The 21,271-nt window shown below is 34.3% G+C and overlaps 1 protein-coding gene across 1 annotated transcript in view; it reads left to right on the top strand.

The window, feature by feature from the left end:
* LOC145292172 (tether containing UBX domain for GLUT4-like) overlaps positions 1–21,271 on the top strand; it is a 189,785-nt gene that overhangs the window by 38,608 nt on the left and 129,906 nt on the right. Inside the window, exons 7-10 of the mRNA XM_080138434.1 lie at positions 104–175; positions 6,779–6,825; positions 11,142–11,166; positions 15,505–15,565. Coding sequence (XP_079994560.1) covers positions 104–175; positions 6,779–6,825; positions 11,142–11,166; positions 15,505–15,565 — 205 coding nt within the window. The remainder of the gene's footprint in view (positions 1–103; positions 176–6,778; positions 6,826–11,141; positions 11,167–15,504; positions 15,566–21,271) is intronic.

Genomic DNA, 21,271 nt, shown 5'->3' with positions numbered 1-21,271 from the left:
AATGGGTTAATGATATTTGTTGATTAGAGATTTATCAAAAAAAAAAATTTTTTTTAAATCATTTAAAACCCATTTTAAACCATAGAATCTCTTTTTTTTGCAGGTGCAATTCAATGAATCTTTACCTTCATATTCAATGGACACAAACTTTTCTGAACCTGTTGAGGAATTTAAGGTTGGTTTTATCAACCATTCTCTTTTATTTTTTTTTTTTGGAAAATTTGATTGTCTGCTTACTTGAAATTTCATTGCATTACGATACAATTTTATTACATTTATTGATTACACTCGTTTATTTCAGTTTTTTTTATTAGTGTATATTTTATTTATTATACCATTGCAATATCATTTTTTATATAGAAATTTCTCCAACAAGCCAAATAAGGTGTAAAGCCACTTGGTGTAAGCAGCTAAAAAAAAAAATAGTACTTCAAGGTAAAAAACTTGTTAATGAAGATGTTAGAGTGAATAGATTCTAACCGTGAAAACAGCGTTTTTTTTTTTCTTCTTTTTTATCAGAAACATTGCTTCTGGAATGTGAGGACTAAATGACAAAATAAGGGAAGCATGAGTTATGTGGCTGCCAAAAATAAACCCAACATTCACTTTCTACTTTCCTTTTAGTTTAATCATCCTATTTCAACGTTAAGAAAAAAAGAAATCCAGATTCTTTTGACTTCACAAATTATGGTTTCAGGAATTAACTTGGTTTACTGATTGATTGATTGCTTTGTTGGCCTGCCCGATTTATCAGAGAGGGACCTATGTTTCCAGTGGTGACTGCTTCTTGCGTACGTTAGTCTGGACAATTGCCAGATAACTGTCCATTAGTTTTTCCTGAAATTTTGCCACAAATTGTATTTCATTAAATAGATGTGCACAGTAAAAACAATTTTTGGCAGAAATTCCGGTTGCGTCCCTAGGGGTTAAAGGGGTAAAAAATGCCCCCAAATTGCCAAAAATGACATGTTTTGCCCCATAATTTTTTATCCATCCATTAGATTTTCTGAAACTTGGCCAAAATCTGGAGCTCATTGTTCTTAATATAAATCCAGTATGTGACCCTGGCAAAATTCTGGTTTGTGTCCCCAGCGCCCATTTTTGTGGCTTTTTTTCATATTTCTCAGCAAAAACTTGATATGTCTGACTATATAGTGGTTTTTCGCAGTGGTCAACTCAAATATACATGTGTTAAGGCCTGAAACTGTACTGTTATCCATTTACACTGGGATTTGGCATTCCCAGGAGCTCAAGAGGTAAAAAATGTCCCAAAATGACCAAAAATGACACTTTTTGCCTCATAGCATTTGATCCATGCGTTAGATTTTTGTGAAACTTGGCTAAAATGTGGAAACCATTGTTCTTAATATAAATTCAGTATTGGTGACCCTGGCAAACTTCTGGTTTGCATCCCTCTGGGACTTTTAGGGCTAAAAAACCTACATGCCTTTTGGAGGTCTTTTTTCATATTACTCCAAAACTTGATATGTATATCTTTATAGTGGTTTTCCATAGTACTGAATTAAAATATACATGTCTTAAGGCGTAAAACTGCACCATTTGTCCATTTTCACTGGGATTCAACATTCCTAGGAGCTCAAAAGGGGTCACGAATGCCCCCAAATTGTAAAAAAATGACACTTTTTTTTACCCCATAACTTTTGTCCCATCCATTAGACTTTTCTGAAACTTGGCGAAAATGTGAAGACAATGTTGGCACTTCACACTTCTCACATTCATCATTTTTTCATTATTTTTTGTGGCATCATTTCACATGCAGCACCAGAGGAGGACCTCGCACTTGCGGCTTGTTTTAATTTGTTTATTCTGTTAAAAATGTCTTATTTTTCAATAAACAGTTTCTCATATATAGTTTTTTTGTAATTTCAAATTTATGCTAACTAGTGATGCATCATTTTTTCTTTTTGTTTTTACTGATGTTTATTGTCTGATGAAAAGTGTTTATCTTTGAAAATCCATGGATTAAGGATTTTCATTATTATTTCTTGTTTAAATTTAATGGATCAATAAATGTAATTTATTCAATTTTAATTTCATCATCTATTTTTCCTATTTCTTTATTTGCTCTACCCAATATATTGCGTTTTTGATTATCTTTATAGGTTCCAATTTTGAAGATAATATATTCATCTCTGTAATTCTGTTTATTTATATATTTTTATAAAGTTTGACACATTTACATATTTGCATGCACGGGATTCACTTCCTAAACTAATTAACCGATCATTATTAATTTTAAAACACTCCTACTCGATATAAGTGTTATATACTCATTCATGCGTGTCATTACATATGCATCAATGTATGTGCTGTTCTTTTTATGGCACAAAATAATATCCTGTTCATACTATTTATCGATGGGTTGCGTGTGTCACACAATGAACAGTTCAATAAACATATGCACATTAATTTATTTATTTGCGGACTGTTATCCTCATCTTCATAGTTGTTGTTTCATGATGTTTCGGCCAACTATTCCTCTGGCCTTCGTCAGGTAGTTAACTGTGACAAGATAGGAATGCCGAGTCTCTTAACTGTATCATCAGTAATTACTGTCTTCCATAGTTGTTGTTGTTGTCTCACTACGTTTTGCTCAACTAATCCTCTGGCCAGCTTTAGGTAGGATTGAAACCATTATCTTCAGACAATGCTCATCTGGAACTGAAGAGATTCAACACCTGCATCCACTGCGCCACCTGACGTTGGCCGAAACGTGGTGAAACAGCAATTATGAAAATGAGGATAAGTCTGCAAATAAATAAATAAATAATATACAAATTACTCGGGTTAAAGATTCCAATAATAAAATAACATATACACAGTTCTTTAAAATGGGCTGCTAATTCCAATCCACATAACTCTGTTCTGTCTGCCTGCTTCCCACCTGACTACAACTTCGATGTCTTCAAGTCCAACGTTAACAAATTCCTAATGGACCGCCCTCTTAAGTAAACACTTTGTTAAATCTCCACACTAACATACTTCCGGGCCTTGATAAGTGATGACCACCATGTAAAAAAAAACAAAAAACAAAAAAAAAACATAAGTTTTGTCAGGTTTCCTCTGTTGTCACTTCTTGTTGTGAATTCCTCACTGTCTAGAATAAAGGACCTTTCCAATATTGATGTATATGAAATAATACAAAGACAATTATTTCTTATTCTAGTTTTATTTTGCTCTTCAAACATATGCATGTTTAGTTAGATTGAGTTCTATTGTCTTAGGGCTACAATTTTGATAATTGTCTGACTTTGGTTTTTAGAACCGACTCTTCTGATTATCTGGCAGGCTACATGTTTGTTGTTCACTTCTGCAACGCTGATTAACTTCTCTCGATTCTTCAATACTATATAACAAGCTTTTTCTTTGTTCTTTAAAACTTTGACCTCTTCCGGTACAAGACAATTGCATCATCTTTCATATTTTAAATTAAGTATTTTTATGGAAAGTGCTTCAAAGTCCAAGCCCTTGTACCCCCTCGACATATTACTAACTTGGCAAGCAACAAAATCCCACCCCTTTCACTGTAGAGATCTCTAGATGCCGGACAGCCTTCTACCCAAATAGTTTCTTCCCTCAAACTGATAGCCTTTGGAATTCCCTCCCAACTCCCTATTTTCTTGACTGCAGTGACATGCAGAAGTACAAGTGTAATATGAACATACATCTTGCTGCTCAACTCCCTACGTAGTATTCTTGCAAATTTTGTCCCAAAAAGTAGTCCCTTACATCAAAGTGGTGCTGTGCATTGTTTTGGGTGAAAAAGCAGTAAAAAAAAAAAAAATCAACTGAAGTTTGTTATTGTTTGTAGACATTCTTTATCTGTTAAATATTTAATTCATATCTATTTGTTTCAAAACTGTATATTCTAAAACTATTTTAAGCTTAACTGTGTAAATTGCATGTTTAACTAGTTAACTTACTTGCACACTACTAATAGGGCCTTAATCTGTTGCTTAAGGAGTCCACTATTTAGTCTAATTTAGGTTTATGCAAAAGCAGTAAAAAGAGAGTGGGGGTCCATTGTGAAAATTCAGGTATCTCCAACTTTGTGAAATTTTAACAATAAATATCAGACATCAATTAATAAATATTCTCAAAATTTCAGTCTCTTTGGAGCTTTTTAATAACGTTCTATAGGACATAATATATGTACAACCATGCATTTAAAATTTCAATTAAATTGGATCCATAGTCATAAGAAATCAATTAGATTTCCTGAATTTCAATTTCTTAAGACTCATTTTCAACTTAAGCCTTAAAATTGAAACATTTTTTAGAATCAAAATCATGTAATTTTGATCAAAATTAAAATAAGGATTCTAGACATAAGGTATCATTATATCTTGATTTTAATCTTCGTAAGGCTACATAAAAGTGGTGTAAACTGGTCCTATTATGTGAAATTATTTTAACCACCTTGAGATGAGTATTCATCTAGTATATTTGTTGTATAAAGCTGACAAGGAACTCTTTAGTTTTTTTTTTTTTATTTCAGTAGCTTTTCATATCCTCTCATAAATACCAATTTTTTCTTTTTTTACCAATGAATGAAGAAACTTTTAAATGTCTTTTTACATTAACACATTTTATGTATCAAGATGTCGACACAGACAAATGTGCGTGAAGTAATTTGAAAGAAATGAATAATTGATTTAAATCTAAGAAAACAGTAAGAAAGTTAATGACAGAAAAATCTGTGTGTAGAAAGGAATGATAATGAACAATTAGCTGGTGAATTGTGATGCCTTTGCTATAATTCGATGTTAACAAACCGAATGATTTCATTGGATAATCGGCCCTGTCGGTGGGGCATTAGAATATGCCGACTGCCCCCCTGCAGAGGGTAAAAGTCTCTCAATGGAGGCCCTGGATATGACCTTAAACTATATCCAGTGGTGAGGCCCTAGCTTGTGGGCTTTGGGGAGTGTGGAGCCACCCTTTAATTACCATTGCTCCCAGGTCCACTCTGACCCGGAGTGGTAGTACCTGTTAGGGTCCCAACTATGGGTTAAATAGAAACCAACGTGAAAACAACAAATATAGTCTATTAAAAATACTTTCTTCAAAATCTTTGGATTCGGCAATAAATAACCCGAAAAGGGTTGATATGCCATAAAACAAAAACAACCAACCAAATCATTGGATAATCATCTATGTTTGTTATTCATTGGAAACTGATAGTGAATCTCTTCAAGTGTTTATTATTGAAATATATAACAAGTTAGATAGAAAACAGATTGAATGTTTTTTGTTTGTTCCAAACAAGGTATATTGCCAGTTGGATGTAAGAGTCTACTGTTCAGGATTTTGTCTAACAGAAGTCTGGGAAATTGAGTAGTGAGATGTCTGTTCACATTACATTTAATATTCTGCAGGTTAGTAAGTCAGTTAGGAAGGCCAAAAATAAGGAGGGAATTCTGAGGGAAAAAACTATTAGAGTAGAAAGCTTTCTTGCCTCTAGGGACCTTAACAGTGAAGAGGTGAAATTTTCTGCTTGTTGGGTTAATCAAGTGTATTTACATCAAGGGGCACGAGTGCTATTTGTTCATCAGGGCACATCCCATTAAATTACTTGTAAAACAGGCACAGAGTTTGCACTTTTTTTTATGTTTTCCGGGACTGTGTTGATTTTAGGCAACTTGGGCATTCAGCATTATTTGTGTCTGTATGACTATTTAAAGTTAGCATACCATCTCTTAAACATTGTTGCTGACAGAGCAAAGTCTGAATAACAATTATGGAGCTAGTGCTTTGAATGGTACTTTTTCCCATCAGAAAGCAATGCTTTATCAACACATAATGCTCAGATTTTTTTCATTGTTTGAAAAATTTACAACAGTAACTTCACTTAATAACTGTAATTTGTAAATTAATTTAACTCGGCTTTTGATATACGTCATTTAGTATAATATGAAGGTAAAGTTAGTACATTATAAAAATCATATGCATTTTTTTTTTTTTTTTTATTAGTGGTGCCATTTATATGTTAGGGCTGGGACTTATTGAGTGATGTTTGATATGTTAAACATTTTTTGAAAATCAAAATCATTTAATGGGTTTTGATCAAAATTGGAACAAGCATTTTATAGATAAGATTTTATATCATATATTTTGTTAGAAAAATATTTTTGACGCTTTTTCAATTAAAAAAAACAAACTCAAAACTGTTTGTTCTTAAAAAAATATGAAGTATCAACATTTTCAGGTAAAATATTCAGAATATATAAAATCTCTATTGTTTAGAATTTTTGATTCTCATGCAAAATTCAATCTAATTAAAAAAACAAAAATAAAAATCTATACAATGTATGCACATGTGACAGGAAGAAAATATTTTATACCAAAAATCAAGTAAATTGATGAAGTAGATTTATTTTTGTAAAGAAAATAATTTTTAAGCAATTAATGGGAAATCTTAGATATTAAACAAAAATCTCACAAGTTTGAATTATTGTCAAGTTATCTCCCTGGTTTCTTGAGCTTATTTTCAAGATGGCGATGCAAGACAATCACTCTTGTCTTATTCATAAGATTTGATTTTCTTATTTAAAAGTAAAGCTACTTGATCAGTTTACATGACTTTTGGAAAATGACATTTTCATTCTGTTATGAGTACATATACCAAGCAGATTTTACTTTGTTTTTTAATATAGGGTGAATTCTGAATAAAAATCAAAATTTCTGTCTTTAATCAGTTTTTTACATTTAATAAAACACAAGTCAATTAATCACTTTATTCTTTTATTCATTTCAGTTTCCTGAAGAAACAAAAGGACAAGTTCTTTATCATAATGAATTAAGGTTTGTCGTTTATCACTTTTTTTTTTTTTTTCCACACTTCTCTCAATAGAGACCCGGATATGCTAACCCAAATTTGGGAGACAGGCTTTTACAACTTTGTTAGTATAAGACCCTCTCCACAAATATGAGTAGCCTTTATAAAGATTGATTTATGGTAAATTGAGTTGCTTGTAGTAGATGATTGGATCTGTATATTATTTTCTATTAGTCTGTCTGTTCGTTCCATTTTTTCGTGCAAACTACTGAGCCAGTCTTACTAAAATTTTGTATTAACCTTATTTTTTGATAAGATGCAATGATTAATGAATGATTAAGTGCAATGATTATGGTACATGTTTGATGCCCAGTTAGGATTAGTATTTAATGTAAAAATGTGCACAAATTTAATCATATTCAATCATTTAATGTGAAGCACTCTTTCAAAGTTAACAGGCTATAACTTTTTGTCAGTTTTTATTGAGTTAAAAAGTTTATTTTTTGTATTTTATTTTATTTTTTTCATTTCACCCCAAACAAGGCACAGCAGTCACTTAGTCGTAAGGGACTACTATTTGGGACCAAATTTGCAGATAATGTTTAGGGAGTTGGGCAGCAAGATGTCTGTTTACATCACACTTGAATTTCTGCATGTCAGTACAGTCAGGGATGCAGGAGCCTGGGAGGGAAATCCCAAGTGCATCAGTCCATTTGAAAATCTATTCGAGTAGAAGGTTTTATGGCATCTAGAGATCTCTACAGTATAGGGGTGAGATTTTGCTGCTTGTCAGGTTGTTTGAGGGTATTGTCATCAAGGGGGTACTAGTTGTTTGAGTTTGTCAGAGCACTTGCCATTGAAATACTTGTAAAACTGGCATAAGGATGCCATGTTTCGGTGATGGGACAGAAATTGGAGCTTAGTTGATAGTTCAGGACCTTTTTTGAACTCTGTCTGGGTGCAAGAGACTAGTGGCAGATGCACCAGCCCAGATGTGGCAACAATACTCTATGCATAGGTGAGCCATGGCATTGTAGAGCTACAGGATACCCTTGGATGTGAGTAGCCTTTTAGCACGGTAGAGGGAACCTACCTTCTTTGCAGCAGCCTTGGCAATTTCCTCATTGTATTTATTTCAATTCATGTTGCCTGTGAATGTTAACCCTAGTGTTACGTATAGGGGGTTGGATGTGTTTATATACCCGTATATATACAGTACTAAATAAACGTGTGTATATACGTGTTTGCGTTAGTGACATATTTTTGTCACTGAGGAGTTTTATATATGTGTATACTGTTGCATAATGATGTGTTTGAATGTGTATACGTGGCACTTCTAAATGTCTGTTGTTTCTTATAAGTGGATCATATGTACGTTGTGTAATGGACTGTTGTCCTTGTATCTTTAATGTCTATTTTACGGCCTGTAATTCCTCTCGTCTAGTGGTGTTGGTGCGTGCGTGTCCGAACATATAACAACATATACATAACGACATACCTGTTCTGCTATTGTCTTTTATCAGAGTTTTTTCGACCATCTTTGGGAGCTGGACCTGGTTTAAGGGAGACGCTTCACAAGACAGACCAAAACGATGCGTGTTTTTATATATTTTATTCACTCCCAGGTATTCGTCATAACAGAAATGGAGTGACACACGATCTTTGGCTTGTGTTTTCTCTGTCTTCATTTTGAGATTATCGCTCTCTTATGGGGAGACTTGTTTAACTCATCCTGTCTCTTTGGCGACTCAAAACCAACTCAACGATGCTTGTGCAGACCAGAACACGTGACATGCGACACGTCACTTCCAGTTACCTGTTTGGATACTTACCGGTGCGAACTTGGTCAGATCACAGTTTAACATGTTTGACAACCTGTCAAAACATGACTTCAAATCTCTGTTGTCCACTTATCACTATGAGATAGATAATCATATAGACAGATAGATAAACAGATAGATATACCGATAATTAGATAAACAGATAGATAGGCAAACAGATAATTTACTGCTTCTGCCCGACCACTCTATAACACTACGAGCTTGCCAATAGCTGTTTTGCATTCTACAATGTTTCAGTTGTCGTCACGGGATAAATTATAATATGCAGTTTGAAACCATGTTGTGCAATTGGTTTATACAAAAACTAAAACAGCAGAATTATGTAACGCAACAAAGTGAAACTTAGTAACATTTTCCTAAATGAATAAATGTGAAAGTTAGGGCCAATTTCTTGGAGTTTGGTAAAATCAAAACTCTTTATTTCAAACTATTTAACTTGACACAGTAGATATGTCATATTTTTTCTACTTGCATATATGTGATATCATTCACAAAGTTAACTAATTTGCATATTGCGAAATTATACAGTATGAGACACTAATGAAAATCACAGTCCAAATTCAAGGATCATTCCAAAATTAAAGCCTCCTTTTTTTTTTTTTTTTTTTTTTTTTTTTTTCAACTCTAAAAGTTGAAGAGCTCTGAAGACTGGACTAGTACCATTAAAATGAGTGATCTTTTATTTTTTTTACATGTTCACCACTATTCTGAATGCATTTTCACCAGGAATTCAGTGATGCATCTCTGCTTCTGATGCATGTCCATAACGGGTTGCTTTCTTAGAGTCTCACAATTTATACAAGTCAATAGCTAGTTATATTATAAATCTTTGCCAAAACAGAAAATTTACTTTGTATTCAACTTTTTATACAGATTTCAAATTTTCATAATTGATTTTAATGTCTACCTTATATGCTGGCTTTTATACATTGACTTCTAAACTAACTTGTCTTTAACTCAACCTTTATTTTTCTCTCACCTTTTCTCGAGCCCATTTTATTCACTTCCTCTTATGTTTTCCCTATCAACTGAATCTGTTACCTCAATTGCTTTAAATCTATTGACCCCCAAAACTCTTATCTATTCTTTCAAGATATTGGCAGACAACCCCGGGAAGAGAAACCCTCAATGAGTTGCACACAAGCAAATACATTCAAATCTTAAGAATTTGGAACTTTCCAATATTGTCTAATGGAACGCATAATTTGACTCAGAAATATGTGAGCAGATATCAGTCAAAGTTTGAGACAATAGACAAAAAAAAATTTTTTTTAAAATTCCGATGTGAAAGAATGTTTATAAATAAAATTATCACAGAGAAAATGTCAGAGATAGACGCGGCATATGTCACCCATCTCTTCATCACCAGACAACCATCTAACTATGCACCCCCCCTTTCCCGCGCCTTTCAGTAAATATCAAAACAAGAATAACAGTTTGTCAGAGTGAAATAAAAAAACCAGATCAAGTGTGTTGTGATTTTTACTTTGCTGTCAGTATGTGATTTTTACTTTGTGCCAGCGACAAAAGTACATGTCAACATTATATAGTTATATAGACTGGACGAAGGCATTTTAGAACAACCGACCACAGCCATTGGTAACATCTGGCCATACCACCAAAGTTTCCTGTGTTGCACACATCTCTCTACACTGTCCAGATTTAATGTTCTGAAATCCACAGATTTAAGCCTACCTTTAACACTCATAATTGACATCCTCATATTATTTCTCCAAATGCAGCACATTCTCAACCCTTATTGGCTATGTGTTACTCTCATATGGCATACTGTGTATACATAGTTGATAGTTTCTTTCCTTGAACGATAGTGGAAACACTGCTGATTAGTAATGACAGAAGCTCCCTGGACTTACTCCATTTATTTCTAACTCTTGCTATCACAGTAGCATCTGCTGATTTAATTGGATTCCTAAGACGAAATGCACCTAACATTGATGCTTTTTGTTTTTCTACTTCCTTTTGCAAAACTTAATTTTGTTCTGCAAAACCAAAACCAGGGCAAGGAACAACAGTAAAATCCATTATAAAACAACCAAACCAAACACTACAAACTAGTGATTGAAGATGGAAAGAGCTTGAAGAATAAAAATCTTCTACAAAATAACTGGATGCAACATGAATACTATTTCCAAAATAATTGGATTCATCATTAAATAACCTGAAAAGGGTTAATATGCCATAAAACAAAGCAACCAAATCTATGATTTAATGATGTCACCGAGATAGCAAAACTTAACAACCTCAATAGCTTCTCGATCCAGATATATTTTCTCCACATCTGAGTGGTCTTTCATCTCCATCGTCTTACACTTCTTGCACACAAACTGATTATCCTCTCTTGATGTACTTGTAATTCTAAATTCCACTGTACTTCTTGTGTATCCAATGCTTACAAGTCCCACAAAAAAATTCAGTTAGCTTAATTATAACTAATGACATTAAGAAAGCTATAACTAGTTTGACACTTTTTTTTTTTTCAGTGATTTTAATTATGCAGATTTTAAGGTAAGTAAATTCTTTTACATTATTTCTGTGCATATTGTTTTCACTATCACACTCATTAAAGTTTCTACTTTTTTGACGATTACATATAAACAGCTTGAAAAAATATTTGTAAAAAGAATAATTACAAATTTTGGGTGCGAGAAAAAAAAAAATCTTCAGAAAGGAACCTACAACAAAAAACTTAAATATAAAGATAAAACCCTGGGCCGTAATAAGAACTTTAAGAGACAAAATGAACAACCTGGAAGAATTTTGTTTCTAAATTGAATAACAATACTCGAACCAAAACTGTATGGAAGATGATTCATAAAATAACTTGGAAAAACTACCCATGTAAACATTTTGTACAAAATAACTCAATAGCAACTACTAAAGAAATTGCAAATATTTCTTCTCACCAACATTCCAAAACATAAAGAAGAAAGAGGGACCCCCCCCCCCAGAAAACTTCCTATCCAAAAACGAAAAAATTACAACAAACCATTCTTTCTTTCATTTTTTTTTAACCCTTCCACAAAATATGCTTAAACCAAGGGAGATAATATCCTCTAAACCCTTTTTTTCTTAGTTGCCTCCCTTGCACTGTGTTTTCTAGAAAAAAAACAAAAACACATGTAAGATGTCTATCTACGGTTTCATAAATTTTTTCACTAATATTGACAATTAACAGGAGTCAGTTAAAAATTGAATCATAAAGTTTTAAAAAGCACCCTAGTGACCTCTGAAAATTGAGCTTTTTTTTTTTTTGTTTAAATTTACGGACACACCCTCAAACCCAAGATCCAATTTCTTGCAATAGAGCGAACCACCTTTTCCTTAGTTGAAAAAATAAACATGGAGTTTACACCTGAAGATGGTCAGAGGGTTCATTGACAGGAACGTTGTGCCAATAACACCCAAAATGGGAATAATTGTCCAAATAATCAAAAAATACAAACTATTCTCTATTCATGAGTTACAAAAAATTCTTAGAAGATCCTCCCCCGCTGTTGAGAATAAAACCTGTTGTCATCAGCAAATATATTCATCTCGGACACAATTGCATCAGAAGTTTTTAATGAATATCAGGAATAAAGATCTAAGGATCAACCTCTGAGGTACATCCACATTAATGTCATATTATTTAGATGTATGGCTATTCAGGATAACTTTGATTTTTCTTTTGGTTAAGAAGAATCTGATTATATTCATCCAATAATACCATACACATTAATTTTTATAAAGAGATCTTCATGTTGGACATTATCAAAGGTTTTCAATATATCAAGCTCCATCACCCTAGCTTCACTTGCCTTGTTCAGTGTATGATATGTGTTCAGAGATGACTGTTAGAATAATTGTAGTAGAATGGACTTGTCTAAATCCATGTTGATGGTCAAAAAGACGTTTAGCATTAATGAGGTGGTGGACAATCATTCGATTCAAAGATTTGAGTGACAAGTGGAAAGATATTAATAGGGACAATAGTTTTAAAGGTCAGTTCTTTCACCAGAATTCTTGAACACTGGTACCACAGGGACAATTTTCCAGCTATTAAGAAAACAAGATTTTACAAGGCATTTATTGTAAAGTTTGGAGAGGACAGTGGCCAGCTCAGCAGAGCATTTCTGCCTTGTTTGGGATGAATATGAGCAAAATAAAAATCTTATTTTTGTCAAGGGAGGAAGTAAAAAATATTTTTACATCTTTCAAGCTTTCAGAGTTTTGTCATCTTCACAACAGTTTGGTCTTGGATGTATTGTGGGGTTCGTGTCAAAATAATAACCACATATATAATCTAAAATAAAATTAAACTAAAAAATATTGGTTATTTCTAATATGATAAAATAGAACCATTTTTTTTTTTTTTCTGACACTTTTGACAGTATACGATCCTTTTTACTTTTGGAGAGTTACAAAGATGGCTTGTAAAATTTAGCTCTGGTATTATCAGAAAATAAAAACAGTTACAGTTGAAGATTAATAAATTGAACACAGAAACGTGTAATTGGTGCAATGAATAACTATGCAGACTATGGTATGGATGATAAAAGAAATAACTGTTGTAGAGAAAATAAAATTATCCAATTGTGAATATTAAATATTGTTTCAAGAAAAATTAGAAATATCAGTTCAATCAGAGAAGCCTTGAATTGTAAAGAAAGATAGTATTAAACCAGTCAGTCAGCAGTGGTCGTTTTCTAATGTCTAAATGAAATGCTATGATTACAAACCGCGATGGGACATATGATGAAGTGACATATGATGTTTTTTTTTTTTTTTTTTTTTTTTTTGGCATGGGAGAAAGGTGTTTTCTGAAAGATTCTGACACAGGAATAAATGTATTATTAAAGCTAAGTCTTATTTTTATCTGTGCATCTAAAACACAGAAACTATCAAAGCTGCACTAACAAAGTTTACATATTCTGATTTAGTATGACGCGCAGATGGTTATGGTAAAAAGGAAATATTGTAATAGTCATTTGTTTGGCATTGGCAAAGACAAAATTAGTTGGTGGAATTTATGTAATTTACTCGGGAAACCAACACATTGTATGTAGTCTATATTGCAAAGGAGACCAAAACAAAGAATAACTTGACTCTTTTTTTTTTTTTTTTTTTTTTTTTTGCAACAACATTTATTTTCTCATTCTCCCACCACATGTGACTTCTTGTTACAGCTGTGACGTCTCTCGCATGATCGTCTTCTCCAACATGCTCTCTTTCCTTTTTATAGTCTTTTTCTTTACAGTGACATGATTTTGCATTTCGTATGCATTTACATATCTGTGCTCTGTTACATTTGTCGAGGGGCACCAACGCTAAGAGTTTGTCAGGGCACATTCCATTAAAGTATTTGTAAAACAAGTATTTTGGTGATGGGACAGGGGTTGAAGCTTGGTTGATTGGAGAGTTTGGACCCTGTCTAATAGGGAAAGATTAGTGGTGGATTCATTGATGTATATGTAGCAACAATACTCCGTACATGAGCAAATGGTGACTTTGTAGAGATATAGGATACTGTCAGGTGTGAGTTTTTTTTTTCTAGCACCGTAGAGTGAGCCTACCTTTGCAGCGGCCTTGGCAACATCTTTTATGCATTTGTTCCAATTCATGTTAATTGTGAATATTAGGTCTGAAGTTTAAATGACAACTCAAATATTTTAGTAAAGAGAAAATAATAATGAAATTATAATTAAACTCACTATAATTCACTAGAATATTTGAATATTGGTACTGCAGAGGCCATTTTTCATCCATCAGAGAAGCAAGATTCCGTAAAGCATTTATTGTAGAGTTTGGAGGGAACAGGACTTAGCTCAGTAGAGTATTTATTCATTAGTATACCAGGGATAAGATCAGGCTTACACACCTTGGAGATGTCTAGGTGTTTTTATGATATCAGGGATGAATTTCAGATCATTGAATGTGGTTTCTGTCAGCAAACGTTAATTTGGGAAGGAGTGGTTTGTGGTATCTAAGGTGGAGTTAGATGAATCACTAGGCAAGCAGTTCAGCTTTCTCAGTTGCCGTGCAGGCGATTCTTAACTCGTACGAACCAGAGATGGTTAGTGTAAAAAGTAAATATTCTGATAGTCGTTTGTTTGAGGCCATCGTGCATAGGGAGTCAGAAAAATAAATTATTTTCTTTCATTCTTACAATGAAATGTTTGGAAAATAACTCTGAAACTAGTTGAATGCTACTGATGACTTTCTTTCTTGCTTCTTTTTCTTTCTATTACTTTGAACAAGTTGTCAAAATTTGCTCATGGATGACTGTCAGAAGGATAAGTATGTTAAAAAAAAATGTCATTAAATAAAAGGGGGAAAGGAACATGGTACATATTCTTTTTTTTAAATTCTTCTATTCTTTAACTTTTCTATGTTCTGTTCCCTCTCCTTGGCAATATCAAGTAACCTTTTCTTATGAAAAATTGCCCCAGACAAGGCATGAAGCCATTTGATGTAAATAACTCAAATAATACTACAAGATCAAAATCTAACCAAAAATAAATATTAGATTCCGACCCAGAAAACAACAATTCTTCCTCCTTTGTCAGAAATATCGCTCATGGAATTTGAGGATCAAATGGCAAAATAAAGGAAGTAAACATTATGAGGATGCCGAAAGTAAACCCCAAATCCATTTTCTACTCCCGTATTAGTATAATATTAATTTATGAACTGTTTTAGAAAGAAAAATAAATATGTATTATTGTAAGACCAAGTCAATGTAAAACCAGATTTTTGTTTTGAAATATGTGGCACATTTGAGTGTGGTTATTGTGTTGTGCTGAATGGATAGGGCTGCCATATTTACAGCAACTATTTCTAATGTTTGTATATTTTTTCTTGTAGCCTTGTGAAAGGGATGTCAAAGTGTTCAGTGCCGTTAACAACAAACCTACTGATTATGAAGGTAAACATCTTTATCCTAAATTTTCAATTATTATGTTGATTATTATTTATTTATTATAAATCTAAATAAAAATATCAATCTAGAGTACCTCATTCATAAATTTAAATAAAAATATCAATCTAAAGTACCTCATGTTGGGGAGCTTGAGTCGCAAGTAAATAATATAATTCGTTTTTATTAAATAAATTTATGGAAAACAAAAATAAAAACTACTGCTAAATACCGGAAAAGAAACGATTCAGATATCTCTGATCTCTCCAGCTCAGAGGACAAGAAAATAATGGAAAAACCTTACTATCCATAAAAGAAAGAAATTTTCCAAAATTCTTGATTATTGAATTACTAGAAAATAAAAAAATTGGTGAGTTATCACCATTCTTAATAAAGAGAAAAAAAATTTAACAACACAAGCACTCCTAAAACAATAAAAAAAAAAATTAAAAGATGGAAACATCTTAATAGAAGTCACCAACCAGAAAGATGCTCAAAACTTATTTAAAGTGGATAAATTCCATAAATACAAATGTAGAGTCTTCTCACATGAAAGACTGAATATATCTAAAGGAGTGATCCAAAGCTATGAGTTATCTCTAGCAACGGAAGAAGAAACAAAAAAGGAACTGAAAAAACAAGGAGTGTTCAACCACATACGTATTAATATAAAAAGGTACGGTATACTGATTGCAACCAATATATATTATACTAACCTTCGATTCCTGAACAATACGAAAAGATGTTAAAATTGGTTAAAAGTAGAGCAATATATACCAGCTCCTCTAAGATGTTTTAATTGCCACAAGTATGGACATCACAAGGAAACCTGCAAAGGAAAAAAAAAACAAGTGGAAAGTGTAAGGATAGAGAGCCAGACCACCCAGAGGAAGAGTGTACCAATGAATTAAAATGTACAAACTTAAGAGAAAAACATCCTGCATATTACAAAATATGTAAAATATATAAAAAGGAAAAGGAAATAACCAAGATAAAACATAAAAAAAACCGAAGGTTATGAAAATAATTAAAACACTTAAAAGATGACATACATGCTGAAATAACAAAACTCAAACTGACCACATAAACACAATGAAATATACAATAAATTTAAAATGCTAATAAACTAATCTAATTAAACCATGAAGGAGGGCCAAAATTTCTAAAAAGCCCCCCCCCCCTCAAAAATGCCTACAACTTCTATCTATTCGTATCTACTGAAAACTTGCCCAAATATCTATTTACTTAATTATAAATATGGAATATGCCATGACTTAAAATTTACCTTCAGTTATACCCATACTGTACTGCACCTACATCTTAACCCTCCTGTAATCTAAAATATACAGTAATTGGGCAAAATTCTTAGCTCAATTCCTAATGCCTACTCACACGGTAACGTTATTCTCTACCTAAGCTAGCATAAATTTTTAAAAATGAAAAAATCTAACGGTAAAAGTCTTAATTCACGCTAACGCCTTTCTAACAAGCCTGCTCACATAGTTGCTTCGACTGCATGAATTTTTTTTTTTTCTCCTTAGTAACAATGAAATAGCAATGTCCCTAAATCACTTTGAGGAGTGTAACTATAACCCTGTAACGTTAACTAACCACGCGGGGTCGCAGAAATACCTGGATTAGGACCCAGGTGCGGAGCAAACCGTCTCAGGGCTGATGGACCCAGTAGATCTTCCCAAATCATCCATCTAGGAGAAGGAAAACTCTGAAACTAAACCTAAGGGGAGGGAGGGAGGCCTCTCCAGTCTTGGATGACAAGCTTCCTAGAGCTGGTGACTCAAACAAATTATTGGTCTGCAAACCTAAACTGCTTAAGGAGTAGATAGGCTCTGATTATAGCCCAGATTCCATATTCCTTCTTTGCCTATTAGTCAGGTGCAGAGACGCTATCACAGTGATTTGACAAAACACTCAGTGGTAGATGAACGCCGTTTTCCCCACTCACGACACATCCCACCCCTCAAAACTGGGCACTTGGGAGTGCTTGAGTATCACATATGCCTGTGCAATTAGATTGGGTTAACCTTCTGATGGGTTGAGGGTACTGGATTGACAGTTCCTGGCTGCTGTTTCCGACTGGTAGTACAGGAGCCTTAACTCTTTGGTAGCGCTTAGAGCGGCTGCTCCATCAACAGTTGTATAATATCGGGATGTTTGTAGTGCCATGTCGTGCATGGAAAGGGACCCTGCACTCATCCCCGATGGGCTTTCCTGAGGCCACAGTCCTAGTTGAAGAAAGGTCAGCTGATGGTCTACTTGTGTTGCATGTCTGATACCCTGCATAACCTCTTGTTCAGCTGCCCCTTACCTAACTGAAACTCTTTAAAAACATGATGACAGTAGAATAAAAAAATAAGCTTAAACCAGGCTTGGGGACAAACAAATTCAACTTGCCTCCTCCCTTGAGGCTTGCATTCACAAATATCCGTGGGCTTAGAACTAATTTAGCTGATGTTGAAGCATTTCTCCTAACAAATACCCCGGATATCTTAGCACTAAGTAAGACTAACCTACACTCCTCCATCCTCTCTGACTACTTTCACATGCCTGGCTATCTCCCACTCTGCTGTAAGAACTCTGACAGACATATGCAGGGACTTGGAGTCTACATTCGTAACATCCTCCCCTTGACTAGAGAAACAAACTAGAATCAGACGATCAAGCCTTTATGTGCTTTAGACTAAACATACAACATAACATTAGCTACTTTTATTTTCTCTACTGCTCTCGCTCGACCCAGGACTGCACTATAATAAACAAAGTCTCTGACAGCATAGATACAGCACTCTCCCTCGACACTAGCGCACAAGTATATGTATTTGGTGACTTTAATGTCCATCACAAGAACTGGCTTGGATTCTCTACTTACACAGATGCAGTGGGCAGCACAACACATAGCTTCGCTATGTCTCACTCCCTATCACAAATGGTTACGTTTCCAACCCGTTTCCTAGACCAGCAAGAACAACACGCATCACTTCTAGATCTGTTTCTGACCACAGTTTCCGATGATTGTATAAGAAATGCTGACAGCCCACTCGGGAACGTTGATCATGCAGTGATGGTCGAAATCGCCCTAAACTCTAGACCCAAAACTGAAGAACCAGTGCTCAAAACAACGAGATATTCTAAAAAGGCTGACTCTCCAAACTTTGCAACAAATGCCTTAATGAATCTTGCTTTCCGGGCTATTGGAAAACTGCTTCTGTGGTACCAATATTCAAGAATTCTAGCGAAAGAACTGACCCATCAAATTATTGCCCGATTAGCCTCCTCCCACTTTTCGTCAAAATATTTGAGACCATAATTAACCATGCTCTAGTCCATCACCTTACAGATGCTAAACTTCTGACTGACAAACAATATGGATTTAGACAAGCCCGTTCCACAGCAGACATCCTCACTGTAATCTCTGAACGTATATACCATTCACTGGACAAAGCGGGGGAGGGCAGAGCGGTAGCTCTAAATATATCTAAGGCTTTTGACAGGGTATGGCATGAGGGTCTCCTCAGGAAAATTAGATCATACGGTATCACTGATAGAATGCTTAACATAATTAAATCCTTCTTAGATAAGAGAAAAATCCATGTTTTCCTCAACGATCGTACATCTAAACAGTATGATATAATGCGAGAGTGCCTCGGGTCTATCCTTGGACCTCTATTGTTCCTAATATTCATTAATGACCTCCCCGACAAAATTGTCTCTGAGATGGGTATATATGCTGATGACACCACACTCTATAACAGGCATGACAGGAAAACAAATGAACACATATCTAAAGAAATGGCAGAAGCACTAGAGGATGACCTCAAATCTGTAGTGGAATCGGGCAAAAATGGATGGTCACATTCAATGCTGCCAAGACTAAACTGTTTCATTCAATAATTACAAGAAACCTTCTCTGCCACCAATAGCAATGGCCAGTGACTCTTTATCTGAGAGCACATCTTTCAAACTGCTTGGCCTAACGTTCACAGGAAACATGGATTGGAACAATTACATTGAAAGCATTGCCAGGGCTGCTGTGAAGAAGGTAGGCTCTCTCTACCGTGCTAGAAAACTACTAACACTTGAAAGTATCCTGTACCTCTATAAGGCCACCATTGGCCCATGTATGGAGTATTGCTGTTACATTTGGGCTGGTGCATCTGCTACTAGTCTCTCGCTCCTAGACAAGGTTCAAAAGAGAGTCGTCAATCTGATAGGCCATGAACTGGCATCTAAGCTTCAGCCTCTGTCCCATCGACTAAATGTTACATCCCTCTGCCTGTTCTATAAGTATTTTAATGGTGAATGCTCTGACGAACTGCAAGCACTTGTGCCCCCACGACGTAGACACCCTTGGCAAACCCGACAGGCAGCTAAATCCCACCCCCACACAGTAGAAATCCCTAGATGTAAAAGATATTTCTACTCCAGTAGTTTCTTCCCCAGAACCGCTAGACTGGAATTCCATTCCAGGTCCCTGCTTCCCCAACTGTACTGACATGGAGAAGTTCAAGTGAACCGACATCTTGCTGCCCAAATCCCAACATAGTGCCCCAGTAGTTGCTGCCCCTAATAGTAGCCCCCTACACCAAAGTGGCAATGTGCCTTGTTTGGGGTGAAAATGTAATACCCCCCCCCCAAAAAAAAAACCCTATGAATAAATATTTAAAGATACCTTGAAGCCCCAATTTTATTTTTTTAATGTTTAAATTCAACATATCATAGCGCAAAAAGATTTTGAAAAAGAAAAACTAAAAAAAAACTAAACCAAAAACAATAAATAGCTACTTGAAGATATAAAAAATCTAGAATGTAAAATTTTTCTTTCTTTTTTTTTTTTTTTTTTTTTTTTTTCAAAATCATTAAATAACCTGAGAAGGATTGATAAACCTTAAACAACAACAAAATTATACAATAATACACCTCTACTTGTTACAGGACACTATTTTATAAACACCGGAAACAACAGCAATATAATCATTATACACACACACACACACACACACACACACACACACACACACACACTAAAGTAATTGTGACGGTTTATATCTATGCAGCTTTTATATCTACAAAAATGTCATCTAATACTTGTACATTTTGACTTGTGCTCAATTTCGCAAATGCTTGTTTTCTTCAAATAATAATTCTTTATTTGTTGTAACTTAATCTAAGAAAAATTGCACATGTAAATGTCAAAACCATTTCCTGAAGCCAATCAATGTTAACGTAGCAGAATACCAGCAAAAGTTTTGTTGTAAAACATCTGATTCTAACGACTCCTTCCATAAGGTATCATATGATGAAGTCAACATGAAGCCCCCCCCCGACCCGCCTCCAATCTTTTTTTTTTTTTTTTTTTTTTTTATATATATTTAGGAAAGGAATATTGTTTGTTGAGCTAGAGTTATTTCCCTTGGAAATATTTACTTTTAATATTAGAGGAGGCTAATAATGTATCTTTGTCTCTGACAAGGTGAGGAGTTCAGAAACAACGCTTTTTCTTGTCACAACTTTTACAGTCATTGACCATTGTCTGAAACACACATCCAAGGAAATGACAGAAACACTAGAGGATGACCTCCAATCTGTAGTGGAATGGGGACAAAAATGGATGGTCACATTCAATGCTGCTAAGTTTAAGCTTGTTTCCTTCAATAAATACAAAAAACCTTCTCTACCACCAAAAGCAATGGCCAAGAA

This window comes from Euprymna scolopes, chromosome 13 (genome assembly GCF_053919585.1).
Source record: "Euprymna scolopes isolate OS-2025 chromosome 13, ASM5391958v1, whole genome shotgun sequence".
Taxonomy (NCBI): Eukaryota; Metazoa; Mollusca; class Cephalopoda; order Sepiida; family Sepiolidae; genus Euprymna; species Euprymna scolopes.
This window is presented reverse-complemented; position numbering and strand designations above follow the sequence as displayed.